This window comes from Kogia breviceps, chromosome 14, assembly GCF_026419965.1.
Source record: "Kogia breviceps isolate mKogBre1 chromosome 14, mKogBre1 haplotype 1, whole genome shotgun sequence".
Classification (NCBI taxonomy): domain Eukaryota; kingdom Metazoa; phylum Chordata; class Mammalia; order Artiodactyla; family Physeteridae; genus Kogia; species Kogia breviceps.
Genome location: NC_081323.1, coordinates 82,665,658 through 82,682,733, shown reverse-complemented (window position 1 = coordinate 82,682,733; position 17,076 = coordinate 82,665,658). Strand labels below are relative to the sequence as shown.

Sequence of the window (17,076 nt, the reverse complement as noted above, 5' to 3'; positions counted from 1 at the left end):
TGGGTGTTCTCCCCCACTCAAAGAATGAGGTTGGACTGCGGGGGAAAGGGGCAAAACGGTGTATATTGGAAAGTGCCTATCTCTGGGAATCAGACCTGGGTTTTACTGCCTTTAAAAAATGATCGCACCTTTTGGGTCTCCATTGTTTCTCTTATGAAACGAACCTTAAGTTTGAATCATGACTCCTTTTGATTCTTGGGCAAGTGACTAAACTTCTGAGCCCTGGGGGTGGGGGATATAGGTCTAAATGAAAACTGGGTCACGTGCCTGGTTTGGTATTTCTCAGGTGCCCATTGGAGATCTCATCATGTTTTAGATGAGGTGGGATTTTGCATTTTAAGATGTTCATTCGTAAATATATTGTCTTGGGTTTTTAAGTCTTTCTGAGGTGGTCAGCAGCCTTAGTTGACGTGGGCTGCTCTCTCAGCAGCCTGCTGTTTCTGATGGCAGCTGTCAGGATGTGCCCACGGCTCAGATCACATCCCTGGACATGTGGGGTGTTCTGCCCTGACCAGCTGTGAGGAGGGGTTTGTCTACAGAAAGGAACACTAGGGCAAAGGCGTTCCTCCTCCACTGGCTTGGGTGTGCTCCAGCAAGGCAGGGAGGGGCTGCACTGGTTCATGCAGCGGAAGAGGACGGCTTTTCAATTTTTTGAGAAATTTTAATTCACATTTTAGGAATAAACACTGTGTGTGACTAGGCTTTTGCCATGTTAATGAATTCACCTATTTTGGCTCATTGTCTCTCAGAACCACCGTGAGGGTGCCCACACTTCTGTGGACACAGAAATGACCCATGTGCCTGAGGTCCCACAACTCACTGATGACCCACGTGGGAGCCCGCATCTTCACCCCTCCTGAGCTTCGCCTCCTGACACCGGGCTGCTGCTGCTCTAGGAGATAACACCTGAGCAGCAGCCCACACCCAGCGCGCTGACGGAGCAAGAGCTCCGTGTGGGGGTTACTGGGAGAGAGGCAAGTCATACACGTCTCACCAGCCAGGGGCGTTGAGAGATGGGCAAGATCAGTACAGGCTCACCAAGGCTCTTCAGAAAGAAGGGCAGCTCCTGGAAGGTGTGGCTCTTACACCCTTGTTCCTTTGGTGTAACGTTCCATCGTGAGTGCCTGGAATTTGACATAAGACTGGAATTTGCCCATAGGATTTTCCACAGACTTGAGATAAAATGCTGTCTGTTGCTGCATTTCCACCCAGTTTTAACAGTTCGTTGATGCAGTGTTTCTTAAAATTTTTCATCTCAGGACCTCTTTACATAACTCTTATGTAGACTGTATCAAAAGCTAGAAACTGGGCTTCCCTGGTGGCGCAGTGGTTGAGAATCCACCTGTCAGTGCAGGGGATACGGGTTCGTGCCCCAGTCCGGGAAGATCCCACATGCCGCGGAGCAGCTAGGCCCGTGAGCCATGGCCGCTGAGCCTGCGCGTCCGGAGCCTGTGCTCTGCAACGGGAGAGGCCACAACAGTGAGAGGCCTGTGTACCGCCAAAAAAAAAAAAAAAAAAAACCTAGAAACTGAAAATACTCATTTGTTTAAAAATAATGGAAACCTATTACATGTTGAGATACATAACAATTTCATGAAAAGTAATTGTTCTCCAAAACAAACAATAGAAGAGTAGTGTTATTTTACGATTTCGCAGACTCTTAGTAGAAGTCATCTGGACTCTTCTAGCTCCTTCTGCATTCAGGCTCCTGTGACGTATTTCCAATGTGAAGTATGGGGGTGGGGGGCTTGCGTAACAGTGATAAGCAGTTGGAAAAGAATGGCCCTGAAGAGTTGAGGTTAAGAAAGCTCTCCTAACTCAGGAATTGAATGATACCCCAGGTTAGGCACTAATGATAGAGGTCCTCTTCCTCAACGCACTCAGAACTTAAAAAATAACTGATAGTGGGAAGGAATTAAATACAGGTGATGGGCAGGAGGGTAATTGTAAAGGAGTGAATGATCTCCTTGGCTTTGGGCAACCACAGAGCAGGGTTCTCTGCATTCCTAGAACTTTGCAGGTGGAGTGGAGGCGATATCAAATGGGACTTAGTGGCAGGGAGCCTTTCAGTGGAGCAAATAAGTTGCCTGGTGAAGCAAGTGCAGTTTCCCTCCACTCTATTTATATGTAACGACCGCATGCACTGGCCTCTGCGCTGGTCAGCGGAACCTGCCTGTTGACTCACACTGGTTGACCTGAGTGGCTAAGAATGGCAGCTCCCTCTTCCTGTGCAATTTCCAAAGCAAACTCGGAGAATCAAGCCGGGTGACACTGTCCTCTATTTCTAGGAGCTGACATTAAGTGGTCTCCAGCCTAATCAACATTAAAATGTGGTGTAGCAGCTTACTAATTTAATAGGCCTGCTAGTCTGAACTTTCCAGTTCTGGTATGGGTAAATGTGGTTGGATCTGAATGGCCACAGACCCTACCTCTGATTAACCAGATACCTGTGGTCAGTGAAGAGTTGGGGCTAGAGTGGCCGGATCACACTGCCGGACTCCTCAGTACCAGCTCATAGGATTTTGGGTATTTCATCTTCATACTTAATCGATACCTGGCTTTATATTTTTAAAGGGCTGTAAAGGAAAAAGAAAGTGCAAAGAGGCAGTATGTTACCTGTGAAACTTAAAATACTTACTATCTGGACAGTAGTATGGTGACATCGGGTAACAGTAAGTCTCCCATGGTTGTTTCCCAGCCACCCATTTCCCTTCCTAGAGGTAACGAGTGACTGTCCTCTATGCTTCATCACCTGCCTCAGTTTGAGATGGAAGGATTTTTGCTGCTTTTGAGCATTAAGTGACCCGTGGGTCATATAAGGTTTTGCCTTGTGATTTTTTTTTTTTTTTTTTTTTGGCTGCACTGCGCAGCTTGCAGGATTTTGGTTCCCCCACCAAGGACTGAACCCAGGACTTTGGCAGTGAAAGCGTGGAGCCCTAACCACTGGACCGTGGGAGAATTCCCTGGCTTATGGTTTTTAAATGTGGATATTTGAAACTGGTGGTCCCAGTAATTGCCTCTTGTTTTAGATTTAACCCTGTTTAAAGGATATCTAGGTGCTATCGGGGGACTTGACCTCCCCAACCTTTTATATATTTTGAAAAATTTCAAGCACAAACGTTGAAAAGAATGGTACAGGGATAAACCAAATATCCATTGCTTTGTGACATTTTATATTTGTCTTGTGGAACCTTGAAAGTAATGACATTGCACTCCCTATGTTGATATTTCTCCTAAAAACAAGGACATTCTCTTATGGCCACACTGTCATCACACCTAAGGAAATCACAATAATTCTCTAATACCAGCCCATATTCAGATCTCCCCAGATTTTACCCAGAATGCCTTTGGTAGCACTTTCTAACCCCCTCTCCTCTGATCCAATGAAATCGATTAATTGGATTTCATAATGGTTTTCTTTAGCCTCTACTCCTTCCACCTCTTTTTTATAACATTGACTTTTCCAGAGACCAGGCTACTTGGTGGTCTTAACACATTCTGGGTTCTGTCTGTTTCCTCCTATGTCATTTGATTCATTTCTGTTCGTGTTAGGGCACTTTTTTTGGTCTTGCATAAAGATTTTTTTGTCCCTCCATCCAGCCTTTTCATTGGTTCAGGTGGAACTGAATTTCAATTGAGTGGTGGCCGGCCCAGGGCTCTTCCACCAGAATCAGGTGGCCTTAAGCAGCGGTCAGCACCAGGGCCTGTGACCTGAGCCCACGAGGACAAAGCTGCCTGCCTGTCACCCAGAGGAACCATCTTGTTTTGAGTAGTCTTTTAGGTTAGGGTGTTTTGCCTCCTCAGAATCCTCTCCCGTTTCCCTTGGATGGGAAAAGAACTAGATAGGTGCCCACTCAGCATGTGCTTTGACTCAGCAAGCCATCTCATACATGTGCTCACTTGACCTGGTGAGTCCTGGTGGTCTGCAGCTGTTTGCCCCTATGCCTGGCAGAGGTGACAAAATAGTGCAGCCCACCACTCCCAGAGTTTTCAGGAAGCTGCAGTCATGTCTGAGAGGCTGCCTTCATATTGGATCTACCTTGGGAGAATGAACCTAGACATTTAACACGGTCTTGGTGTTAACTGGTTATTCCCACCACGATGGACAAGTTACCCTACTACTTACTGGCTCTCAGATAAGGGGCCAACACGAGACATCAAACCTTCCATCTCTTCATTCTCTTAGCCTCCTGAAGCCAGATTTTTAGGGCCGGGGTTTTGATGGTTGGTCAGTTCTTTAAAGCCTGACTGAAAGCTCATTTTGGATTCCCTTAGGTTTGTTATGAAAGCATTTTGCCTTCCAAAAGTCCTTGCCTCCCAAAATATGGAGGTGTTAACGTTATTACAGTTTATAAGTGGTTTTTGCCTGCTCAGTTTGGAAACTGCTGAGTTTTCAAACAGACATTCCTTTTGGGGAATGTTGTGGTTCCTCAATGATGAATACTAGGTTGGAAAGGGTAGTGGATGGACTAAGTGAAAAATATTCTCTTGACCAAAATTAGACATTACATTCAAATACACAAGATTTGGAAAGTAATGGCTGGGTAACCCGTATAAAGGAGGAGCAGCTTGTGGCTAACTGCAAGCCTTTTGGGTGAGTTCCTTTCCATGTAATTTCCCCAAATGCTGTCCAGATCCCCAAGATCAAACAGACACTTCATTACACTGCTGGGCAAAAGCAAAAGGAGCAATACTCCCCTAATACCCTAAATGTTAAGGATTTAAAATTTATTTAGCCCAGTGGTGATAGGGCCAAAACGAACCTAGATAACAAAACAGCCTTCGTCCATTTCTCAGGGCTTCAGTACCCAAGAATGCACCAGCGACTGGTCTGGCCGCCTCTGCCCAATTTACTTGGGTTACCAAATGATTTTCAGGGCCCCGAAGTTGGGAGGAGTCAGCAGCTCTCCAGGTCCCGGACCCCCGCTCCCCCGCTCCCCGGCAAGGGCCGGCTCCAGTGGCGCCGTCCTCTGCTGCCCCCCGCTGGGCGCCGCCCGGTTCTGCAGCAGGCCCGTCAGCCACAGGCCCGGGCCCCCGGGTGTCGGCTGGGTTCGGCTTCCTGCAAGCCTTCGCGTTACCCGGGTTGGGCCCAGATCCTGGGACGGCAGTAGGGCCCTCGAGCTCGGCCCGCGCCCAGTTCCAACTCATACGGTAACTCCACCCTCGGCCTTCTCTTCGGTCACCTATCCGCAAACATCTGGGCCCCAAGTGCAGGATTTCGCTGTCTGCGTGTGCCCGGGACCTCAGCTCTGCGCGGGCACGCCTGCGCGTACCCGCACCTGCGATTCCGCGTGGGTGAGCCTCACCGCTCTGCGCGCTCGCCTGGCATGTCTTCGGCGCTGCCCTGTAGGCCAAGGAAATCTGACAACCCGGGATCGCTAAGGTTCCAGGCCAGGCCAGACACCCGGATGTGAGCATGGCAGGGACGCAGCCGCCTTCCAATCGCGGGCAGCGGCGAGAGCCAATCACAGCTAGCCTGCCCCGCTCCTCCAATGGTCGGCCTGTTACTAGGGCTCTGCGCCGTAATCTGCCCGGCGGTGCCCCGGCCCTCCTCCCACGACGGGCTTTCATAATTCCCACCCCCCCGCCCCAGTTCTCCATCTTTCACTCTTTCCTTGGTCTCCGCCCTCCGTGTGGGCCTTTGTCACCCGGAGTAACCTGGCCTGCCTGGGTTCTGTAGGGCGTTACAACGCCTTATAGGGCGTTAGCGACATCTGTGGGCCTTGTCCATTGCCGTGGTCGGTGGAAGGAGCTGGTGTGGGATGGCGGAGCTCAGGCTTCTGCGGGGCCGTTGAGCGCGTACCTGCCCCTCAGATTCACCGTCTGAACAACGACGCAGCCTCTAAAGTCCACTGCGGGTTCGTCATGCTTTCTTACCTACGTATCGCTTTTTCTGGAGCCAGCCCCTGGAGGTCTACGTTATTCCCACATTGCAGAGGAAGCCGGGTCTCTCTACAGCTTGCCCGTCCCACAGAGCAGTTGGAGGGACTCAAAGGGAGATGGCGACTGGGGTCTGTCAGATTCCATCACCTCACACGCGGGCCCCAAGGTCCAGAGGGACACTGAGGCCAGCTCCTGCCTGTCTTTGGCACTCAAGGCCCTCCACGGCCAGGCCCCAGCTCCTCTCCAGCCTCGCCTGCCGCCTGCCCCCGGTGTCAGCCCAGCTCCCGTCCCGGCTGAACACCCTTCTTTCCCCCGCACTCCCCGATAGACGCTCCTAACTGGGAATTGAGTGGTGGCCGGCCGGAGCTCTCCCCCAGAATCAGATTTCAGAAATGATAGGGAGCGCAGACACCCCAATCTCTGCCCTTCTCATCTCCCAACATAGAGCTGTGTATTCTGAGGCCGGGAGGGAAGATGGGTTGCTCAAGGCACAGTCAAACCTGGATTTAGGAATTGAAGACCAACTTCAGTGTGGCTACTGTTTAGAAAAGTGAGATTTCCGTCACTCAGCAACGTGTGTCATTTTCCAAATGAAGGGCTCAAAGTGGTAGAAAGCTTAAGAGTTTAGGATTTGAATTCTCAACCCATCCTGTCCTAGTTGTGAGGCGTAACTTCTCAAGTTCCTTCGTCCTTCAGAGGTCAGTTTGCATATCTGTAGAATGAGAATATTACAGACTACCTCATAAAGATGCCTAGCATGGACTGAGTGCTTCCTGGGTGCCCCAGACACTGCTCCAAGGCTTCACTTTGGGGAGCTCCTTTCTATCCTAGATGCGAGGCTGCCCAATTCATGAATAATTGGCTAAAGCCAGCTAGAGCTTCAAATTTACTCAGCTGAATTTTGTTTTTTTAACACTCCTTTTCTTCTCGTTAATACTGAATGGTCACATCTACTCTAACTCCGTTTTCTTTTCTTTCTTTTTTAAAAAATTTTTAAGTCTTTTTTTTTTTTTTTTCTGGCCGTGCTGTGTGGCATTCGGGCTCTTAGTTCCCCAGCTAAGGATTGAGCCTGTGCCTCCTGCAGTGGGAGTGCGGAGTCCTAACCACTGGACCACCAGGGAAGTCCCTGACAGTCTGTTCTTTTCTTTCTCAGAACTTTATATCCCTGATTATAAATTAAATCTCCATTATCAACTTCTCCATTGCTTCTCTCCATCCATCCTCACATCATTTAAACTCATTAAGTGTCTTTAGTCTTGAAATCTTCTCTACACTTATTTTCTAAAGCTCAAGTCCCATTTCCTTCCCTTTTGTAACAAAACTGAAAGAACGGTTACCATTTCCTCATATTTCCCTCAACCTTTTTTTTTTGGCCACAGCCCACAGCGTGTGGGATCTTAGTTCCCCAACCCTTGCCCTCTACAGTGGAAGCATGCAGTCCTAACCCACTGGAGCACTAGGGAATTCCTCCCTCAACTTTGGGAAGGTCACCAGTGATTTCACTCTCTAATCAGGGTGATCTCCATATTATTATCTTAATAAGATCAAAGTTATCTTCCCATAATTAATTCCCGTGAGTGTTTCTCTCTTACTCAAAAAATAAAGGCTTCACATGTATTAATTCATATGATCAGCTTCATTTTGCAGAGGAAGAAACAGACTTAGTCACTTGCCCATGGTCCCACAGCTAGTAAGTGCCCCAGTGGGGATTTGAACCCAGGCAGTTTGACCAGTGGCCACAAGCACAACTGTAATCCTCTGCTGCCTCTCAATGGCATGAGGTTGCTGTGAGGATTTAATAAGCTAAGGAGTGATTGATTGGCAGCTAGCAGGTGCCCAGTACACGCCAGAGTGATTAGTAATAGAAGACCTATGCAGCAAAGGCACAGAGGGTGAGGCAGGTCTCCCTCTCTCACGTGGGCTTCAGTAGTTGTGGCTCGCGGGCTCTAGAGTGCAGGCTCAGTAGTTGTGGCTCGTGGGCTTAGTTGCTCCACAGCATGTGGGATCTTCCCGGACCAGGGCTCGAACCCGTGTCCCCTGCCTTGGCAGGTGTGTTCTTCAGCACTGCGCCACCAGGGAAGTCCCAACCCCTATCTATTCTTTAAACCTTCCTGGCAGGCTCTGCCCTGTTCAGCCCGAGGTGGGGGTGAGGGTAGACTTCCTTCCACTGAGACAGCCCCTGGACCACCAGTGCTGCATCTTGACCCAACCATTGCCACTTACCCTGGGCAGGGAGGTGTTGCAAGCTGGTAGGCGTGCAAGGCTGGAAGGAAGAGTAGGAGGTTATTAAACTGCAGGGACCTCTCCTAGGGCGGGTCAGGTTTCGCCAGCGTCCCCGCATATTACCTTTCGCCCCTGGGCTGCAAGCTGGGAGCCCTGTCTGGGCACTTGACTTTCCCTTGCCCTTCAGAAGAGATGGAAGTGGCCGACTGGCCAGTGAGGCTCTTCCGCCCTCCACGCTCCTATTGAGACCATCCAGAGATTTTGTTATTGATCTGGAGCCGTCCCTTCGTAGCCAGGCCTGGGCTTCCTGGTATTTTTCATGCTTCCAGCTTTCCCTGCACAACTAGCTGTTGGCAGAGCTGTCTCGTAACAGGCCCATGAGAACATGGTTCATCCTTAGGAGGCAGAGTTAGATGCGTATGATGAAGTCAATGTCACCTGGGCAGGTGGAGGAGGGAGGGGAGGACCCAGAGCCCTTGACTAAGAGGATCTTTGCCAGGGATGGAGTAACTCCCGCCCCCAGGCTCCTGTGCTCTTCAAGGCTGGAACACAGGGGCGTGGTAGATGGACAGACAGTACACACTTTGGGGTGGGGGGGGCACACATTCCCAGGGCCCACTTCCCTAGGAGAACAGTATGAGGGCAGGGCTTAGCCCCCATTTCATCAGGGTCTGAGCTAAAGGGCCCAGGGGCAGACTCTGGCTAAGACCAGCCCAGGCTCGCCCAGCTGCCCTCACCCATGCTGCATCCTCCTTCCCTGCTTTGGTCCTGAGCTGGAGCTCAGTCGCTGCTGTGCACGTCTGGACCCAGCGCCGAGTCCTGGCTGCAGGGCTGTCCCAAACCCCCAGGTCCCACTGTGTGCAAATGGGGATTGGGTGTAGTGTAGAGACGCAGGGGGTCTGGGGTAAGGCCAGCAGATAGAACCCCCTCCAGGCTGATCTCTGCCCTGCCCTGGGCTCTGCCAGGGCACATAGGGCTTGTGTGGCTGCCAGCCAGCCAGGGGTGTGGGGTCACTAATGGTCAACCTCCTGGTCAACCCTGGGCGGGGGCTCCAGTCCAACCCTACCCTCCTCTTCTTCCTTCGCTTGGTTGCCCCTCCCCCATCACAAGGTGCTCTGGCCATACCCTTTGGATCCAGCGCTGGGATCCTCCGCAGCCATTCTCTGGGCAGCTTTTATTCCCCACCCCACCCTTGCCACAGAGCAGCCTCCCTGGCAAACCCCAGGTTGATTCAGTAGCAGGGAAGATGAGGGCAGCTGGAAACAATTCACTCCCCCAGCAGCCAAGGTCTGGAGGCTGCTTGACCTTGTAGAGACTGAAGTCAGCAAGCCCCAGGCAGGGAGCTCAGGACTTTAGAGGTCCCCTCCTTCCCCCACCCCCCAGCACCCCGACATCCGGTGTGTCACCCCACACTGCGGAGCCTGCCGCTGCCACGTCTGGCGTGCGATCCCCTTCTCCCCCTCTCCCTGGCAGGACCCATGTCCACTTCGTCCCAGCAGCACACTGCCCGTGCCTCACGGCTGCCCCTCTCAAGCACTCTGCTCTAAGGTCTGGAACCCTGTTTCTAAAGCAGGGATGCTTAAACCCTTTGCTTAGCCTGCACTTAGCGTGGCCTTCGGTGCCCTCCAAGATGGGGCCCCCGCACCTCCTTCACTTACCCTCCCTGCTTGCAGCCCCTCCTCCAGCCTGACCACACCAGCCTTCCAGCCCTCGCCCATGCAACTCCCCCTTGCGCGTCACACAAGGGTCACCTTTGGAAATCCCTCTTTCCCGCTCCACTGAGACTCCGCAGGCTGTCCTGGGTCCTCTCTAATGGTAGAATGCTGCTTGTCACTGGGCTGTGTCCTCCGCTTGCCCCCTTGAGCTCAAGCAGGGACTTGGACCTACGGGCTGGGTGCTGGGCCCAGAGAAGGTGCCAACAGGGAGGGCAGATTTCATAACTGGGAGGGAGAGAGAAAAGGAGAGAGCCAGGGATCGGCCTGGGACTGAGAGCAGCTGTGCACCCCACGGATCCCTAGGGGAGCTGGAGCTGATGAGAGGGGAGCAGCCGCCACAGGGGTTTGAGGTCCTTGAGGGCGCCTTTGTCACTGGCCTGGAGCGGGGGCATTGCCCCTCAGGCACCGTTCGGCTGAGCAGAGGGCCCCAGATGCTAGCACTCACTGAACCGAGGCCAGTGTCTGAGTCTGCAGACCTGGATGTCATCAGAGGCGTTTAGAGAGGAACCCACTGAAAATCAGGGAAAGGCTTGGAGAGGCCGGGGACATCCGTAGGGCAGGGACTCACCAGGCATCTTAATATCCAGAACTGGTCTCTCCCCGTGGAGACCCCTCCGACCTAAGCCAGCCTGCCCCACCCACCACTCCGCCCAGAGGTGCTGCCCAGATCCCACATCTTCTGAGATGAGCTCTGGGCGTAGGGCCAGCCCAGCCCCAGGTTCCCCTCCTGCCTCTGCTCCGCCCCCCACTGTGTGGCCAGGCCGCCTATAGGGCATCTGCCTCAGCTTCCTCACCTCCTATTTTGGTTTCCCACGGAGCCTGCAGCCTGTTTCCTTTGCAGGGACTGAATTCTTCATTTCCTACCTCCCTTGTGCCCCAGCTGATGGCCTGAGCCCCGGACCTATATTCCATTCCTACAGCACCGACAGCACCCAGGCGCTGACCCCTGCCTACCCCAGGCCATGGCCCTGGACTCTGGGCCTGAGACCGGGTAGCTCTCTCCGGGCCATTTTGCAGCCTCGCCCCCTCGAGTGGCCCTGGCCCCCAGGTTCAGCTGCATCCCCGTCCTCCTCCTGAGGCCCCACGGAGCCTGATGCAGCAGCACTTCCAGCTGTGGAGCCCCCCTGCCAGCCTTGTGTCTGAGTTAATCTGACCTCTTGTGTCTGGGGCGACGCAGATGGTCCTCTGCCCCTTCCAGGACGAGCTGTGTGAACCTGGGCAAGCCTCTTCACTTCTTTGAGGCTCACTGCCCAGTTGTCAAGCAGCAGTAACCGCACCTCTTCTTGGGGCTGATGTGAGGATTACCTGGTCAAAGGCTTGGAACTAGCTCTCCCACACGTTCCGGGCACCAGTGGAGGAGCTGGCAGCCCGGCAGCCTTGCACTCTCTCCGACCAGATAGGGGCACCCGGCCACCCCCGTGGAGGTCAGGCCCATCCTGTTGCCAGCCACAAGGGCACTGGCCAGCGGAGCAAGGGTGAGAACTGGACAGGCTGACTCTGGTCGTGGCCACAGGAGCGTGGAGGCATCCGGGAGACATCTGAGACGTGGGGGGTGTGCGTCTCGGGGAGAGGGTGGAAGATTTAGGCGATCAGAGCTCAGGAAACCAGGTGGGAGGGTGGGTGGACTCGGCGGTGTCCCGGCTAACGGGCCCATACCTGTGCTGCCAGCCGGGCCGGCACCGTCCTTGTTCCAGGTGTTTACTTCCCTGTTGGCCTCCTTCCAGGTTCGGCGGGGCCCTCCTTTGGCTTTACACCTGCTCCAGATCGTGGTGTCCCAACAGGGAGCCCGCACCAGGGAGGAGAAACTGAGAAGTTGGACGGCGTGAGAGGTGGGGTATGGGTGCCCCAGGCCCCTCCCTGTGGGTGTCGCTCCCCTCAGGGACCCTGACAAACTAGGGCCATGTGCCCAGAGGTGTCTGGCCATAGCCCCCGGCTCCGGGACCTTGCTGGTGGAGAGAATTTGGGGTCTCAAAATTCCCCATCTACTTTCAGACTGGGCTCCAAAGCCCCCATCTACTTTCTCCCTCCCCTAGCCAGCCCAGAACCCTCCTCGGGCAGGGGACAGGGTGGGAGGAGGACAAGGACAAAGGCTGAGGTAGGTGTGGGTGTTCCTGCCGGGGACAGTCAAGGCAGGCCCTCCTGCAGCCACTGCTTCCCCTGGCAGGTCTTTGCCTCTCTTCCACCAAAACCTGGGCCATACCTGCCCTCGCTCTCTGCAGGGCACCCTCAGGCCTGAGGACCCAGGCCCCCTGCTACCTGCACGGCCTGGCCTGGCGGGAAAGGTCCTTTGATGAGGCCAATCTCCCCTCAGAATGCCACCTGGGGTGGCCACCCCCCCCCCCATACCATCTACCTGGTCCTGCCCGTCTTCCCCAGGATTAATGAAGTTATGAGGAGGGCAGGAAGGAACTCTGAGCTCCCAGGAAGCTCTCCTCCCTAGACCCTGTCCTGTCCCCCCTTACCTGCCCCCTGCCCAGGTGTTCCTGAGTGCTTAAGCCAGGGCCAGGTGCATCTCCTGCTTTCCTCGGATCCCACACCTGGCCCTGGCTTGGTTTGTTTTATCGTGAATTTATTTATTTATTTATTTATTTATGGCTGCATCGGGTCTTTGATGCGGGCTTTTCTCTAGTTGCGGCAAGCGGGTTCTACAGCACAGGCTCAGTAGTTGTGGTGCACAAGCTTAGTCACTCCGCAGCATGTGGGATCTTCCCAGACCAGAGCTCCAACCAGTGTCTCTTGCATTGGCAGATGGATTCTTAACCACTGCGCCACCAGGGAAGCCCCAATTAAAGCCCTGGGGGTGTTTAATTGCCGTAAACAATGACTGTTTCTCTTTTAATAAACGAGGGACTGGAGGGCAGGGCTGTGCCCTGTGATGGACACCTGTACCCACGGGGCCCAGCGTGGGTCTTGGCACACAGCAGGCCCTCAGCAAAGGCGATGAGCGTGTGAACCACCACCAACCCCTATGTCTCCACAAACACACCAGGGTCCGAGGCAGTGGCAGGCAGTTGTTTCAAACTTTATTTGAGAAAAACGGAAGGTAAAGATATCAAAAGAGTAGAGAGGTTTGCTGGGTGGGGATGGTCAGCGATGGCTACTGTGGGGTGCGCAGCTGGCCTAGGGCCTTTACTTGTCTCCAGGCTGTTCAGACTTCCCACCTTCTGGGCCCCCAAGCTGGGCGCGCGCCTCGAAGGTGACAGGGATGGTGATCTCTGCCGACTGGGTGGCTGGCTTGGGCAACGGGGCCTCCACGGTGAGCGTGCCCTCGGGGGACAGGGAGGAGGAGACCTGGGTGGGGTCCACCCCGGGGGGCAGCCTGGACACGCAGAAAGGGGGGAGAAGCATTACACACCTGTGTGTCCCTGTGCTCTCCTCCCGTCCCCCCAACCTCTGGAGCCGGGACTCACGTGTATTTGCGCGTGAAGCACCGGGAAATGTAGCCGTGCTCGTCCTGCCGCTCTTCGTGCTTGCCTGAGGGAGAGGGGAGTGGAGGGGGTGGGGAAGGAGGTCAGAGGAGGCAGGGAGGGGCGGCCCCTCCAGCTGGCGCACATCCAAACGCGTCCCACCTGGCGGCCAGCACTCAGGACAGGCAAGACTGACTAAGGGATTTGGGTGCTCCTGGCTGTCCCGTGATCTCAGAAGCTTCTGGAAAGTTCGGTTCAGGGGCTTCGGGAGCGGTAAGGGGGGCCCGCAGCGCCGGGCACACGCACACGCCCCCTCCGCGGACACGGGCTAGGGGCGGAGACGGCGCGGCGCAGGCGGCGACGCCCTCTTCCTACCAACCTTAGGCCGGCGTGGGTAGGCGCGGGTGGGAGCGGGGAGACCTGGTCCCTTGGGGGTGGGGTGGGGCTGGGGCCGTGGGGGTCTCCGCTGGGAGGGGGCGTTTCTTCCCTTAGCGGAGACTCTTTAGGGCTAAAAGATCCATTAGGAGCTACCAGCATCCCCCAACTCCAGAGAAGGGGATACAGGCCAGGGGCAGGGCAAGGAGGCCCGCCCCGCTCCCCGGGCTCTGCCCCCGGGTCCTCTGCTAAGTTTTCACTTTCCAACCCCCCCCCCCGCCGCCCCCCGCCCCGCATTTCAACCCAGGTCCCTGACCAGGGTTCCTCCCCAGGACCGGCGAGAGGCCGGGGGCCGGCGCCCCCAGTCCCCGGGGGGGCTCACCAGTGATCTCCACCACGCCGTCCTTGGTCTTGACCGTCAGCTCCTCGGGGGCGAAGTGGTTGACGTCCAGGGACACGCGCCAGCGGTCGGCAGTCTGCTGGATCTCCGAGAAGCCGCTGCTGAGCTGCCGGCTGAGCGCGCGGCTGTAGGCGGGACCCTCGATCGCGGCGGCGGACACAGGGCGCACGTAGCCCGGCCATCCGCTGTGGCTCAGCCACTGCGACCACTCCTCGGGCAGCCGGGGCAGCCCGAAGGCCTGGTCGAAGAGGCGGCTGTGGGCCGGGTACCAGTCGCGGAAAGGGTCCCAGCTGGGGCCCCGCAGGAGCGAGAAGGGGACTCGGCGCTCGGCCATGCTGGCTGGTCTGGGCGCGTCCGGCTGAGGCTCGGAGTAGTGCGAGAAGTGTCGGGCGCCCCCACCCCAGCAGCGCTTTTATGGGCCTCCAGCCGGGTATTTTTAGCAGGCGTGTTTCAGGTCGCTATTAATGGCAGTGACGGGCCGGAGCAGCCCCTCCCCCTGCATTCCCCCCACTGCATACCCGGGCGCGGGGCGGGGCGAGGAAGGCCCTACCCACATCTGGAACCTTCTCTTGCTTGAGAAAACAAATGACTGGAGCCCCGGTGCTGGTGCAGTGCCCGCTGCCGGTCGCTCACAGGCCTGGGTGCTAAACCGCTAGGCCGCGGTCTGTGGACAGTCCAGGAGGATAAAGCCGAAAGAGAGGTCAGGCTGCTTGTCCCAGGCCACACAGCTAGGAATATGCAGAGCCGGGATTTGGACCCCAGGGTGTCTGAAATAATGTCTTAAGAAGCAGCATGGTTAGGAGTGTGGGCTCGGGAGCCAGACCGCCTGAGTTCACATCCAGGTCCTGCCACTCACTGGATGAACTTGTGCAAATGCGAGTCTTTGTGCCTCAGTTTCCCCATCGGGAAAATGGGGATGATGATGATGATGATGAAAATGCTTCCATCACTGGGTTGGTGTGAGGATTCAGCCACTTAATGCAAGTAAACATTTTAGTCCTGGACCCGGTACATGATAATGAATTATTGTTATTCTTAGCTCCTTGGAGTTGAAAGAGTGGGGAGGAAAGAGAGCGTGTATGTCTCCCTGTTCCAGAGGCGGTGGCGTGTGTAGGTTTGGCCGTTTTCCCCTTGACTTCCCAGTGGGGCAGATCCAGATCACAGACCCTGAGGACCCGTGCTGAGGGGGGTCAGGAGAAAGTTTACTGTCAAAGCTCCCCATTATATCTATTTTTCTTGAGAAGCCCTGGACAGGGAACTTGAAATGCAGCAACCTTGATTCTCATCGGGTTTTGCCAGTGATTTTTTGTGTGATTTGGGCCAAGGCGTCTCCTTTTCCTCTTTGCAGATTATGATCTCAAAGCCCCTTTTGTTTAATATTCCCACAGCACAAAGGGAGAGGGGGCTCCTGGTAGTACAACTCCTTCAAACTTGCTTGAAGCCTGAGGCCTGCCCCACCTCCTATCTGACCACCTATGGGATCCACATCCCCCCTCCCACCTCTGGGACAGGATGCTGCCCCTAGGGTCCTGCCATAATCCTAACGTTCCCTCTCTCTCCTGCCTTCATTGGCATGACCCCAGTCCAGCCTTCCTTCTCCTGACTTCTGTCTTTTTATCCCTCCTTTTTAGATGGGGAAACTGAGGTTCAGAGAGATTAGGTGACTGGCCTACGGCCTCCTGTAAGACACTAGCAGGGTAAGGCTCTTGCCTCTCTAGTGCTCAGGGCTCTTACCCTCATGGGGCTCCCACCTTGGAGTCCCTTACTTCCTCTGCTTCTGAGACCCACTCTGTTTGCTGCCCGTCTCCCGGGGCTGGGCTGAGGCTGTACTCCTGCCTGTTCCACGCAGGACTTGCCCCACCCCACCCAGGACACCTGAGGGGCTAAAAGCCAGACTCCAGTCCACTCACCTCATTGAGCTGGGGTAGGGCTTCCCTGGTGGCGCAGCGGTTAAGAATCCACCTGCCAATGCAAGGCACACGGGTTTGATCCCTGGTCCTGGAAGATCCCACATGCCCTGGAACAACTAACCCCGTGCGCCACAACTACTGAGCCTGCGCTCTAGAGCCCGTGAGCCACAACCACTGAGCCCGCGAGCCACAGCTACTGAGCCCGCGTGCTGCAACTATAGAAGACAGTGCACCTAGAGCCCGTGCTCCTTAGCAAGAGAAGCCACCGCAGTGAGAAGCCCGCGCACCGCAAGGAAGAGTAGCCCCTGCTCGCCACAACTAGAGAAAGCCCGCGCAGCAACAAAGACCCAACGCAGCCAAAAATAAATAAATTCATTAATTAAAGAAAAAAAAAATGAGCTGGGGTAGCAACAAGTCTCATGCCCTCTCTGAGCCTCAATTTCCTCTTCAAGAGAGAGCACTCCTAGATGTCTTTCTTTCTTACCCACCTGCTCCCCATCGGGAAAGAGCTGGGGTTGGGCCACAAATCTGAGGTCATCTCTGGAAAGGCCTCTAAGCACCTGGAACTCTCGTGGGCCAAGGAGACGAGGCAGACTGGATGCCTGCCCTCTGCCCCGCCTCTCTTGCTGGATCACGTCAGGAGCCCAGTCTCCATGGGGCGCTACTCGCTGCCCCCCAAGGGTCTCAGCTTCAGGAAGCCCCAGGCCTTCACGCCCTGGCACTCCCAGCCCCACCTATCCCCAGCTCTTAAAGTCAGGGTGAGGTCAGGAGCCAGGGAGGGCCCTCATGCGTCCCTGCCTGCCCACCTTGGCCCAGACTGGAGCCCAGGGGCCCCACCCTAGCGGGAGCTGTCAAATGTAATCATGGGTGCCTTCAAGTGTGGCCCAGCCATGCTCTGGGTGGGGGCTGCCTGCCTGGCCACCACACCTTGTAGACAGAAGCTATCTTCAGAGCTCCCTTCATTTTGCCTGAAACCAAGGTGGGGAGGATTCATCACTGTTGCCTCCGTGCTCGGGGAAGTTGTGCAACCCAGGACTCCACCCCCAGCACCCAGCCCATGGAGGTGGAGGCAGCAGAACTGAGAATTCACATCCATCTTTTTTTTTTTTTTTTTTGATCACGCTTGGGGTGGCCTGTGGGATCTTAGTTCCCCAACCAGGGAT

At 55.1% G+C, this 17,076-nt stretch overlaps 1 protein-coding gene and 1 long non-coding RNA gene across 2 annotated transcripts; both read right to left on the bottom strand.

The window, feature by feature from the left end:
- Positions 1–6,130: 6,130 nt before the first annotated feature.
- Positions 6,131–8,528, bottom strand: LOC136792524 (uncharacterized). The gene is made up of 3 exons (XR_010836434.1): positions 8,230–8,528; positions 8,107–8,146; positions 6,131–6,595 (listed from the first exon to the last, which is right to left on the bottom strand). It is a non-coding gene; the product is annotated as an uncharacterized lncRNA (long non-coding RNA).
- Positions 8,529–12,827: 4,299 nt separating this feature from the next.
- Positions 12,828–14,532, bottom strand: HSPB1 (heat shock protein family B (small) member 1). Its single transcript, XM_059037279.2, has 3 exons — positions 13,986–14,532; positions 13,232–13,295; positions 12,828–13,140 (listed from the first exon to the last, which is right to left on the bottom strand). The coding sequence occupies exons 1-3, from the start codon at positions 14,335–14,337 to the stop codon at positions 12,951–12,953; spliced, it is 606 nt and encodes a 201-aa protein (XP_058893262.1). The 5' UTR covers positions 14,338–14,532; the 3' UTR covers positions 12,828–12,950.
- Between the last annotated feature and the right edge of the window lie 2,544 nt (positions 14,533–17,076).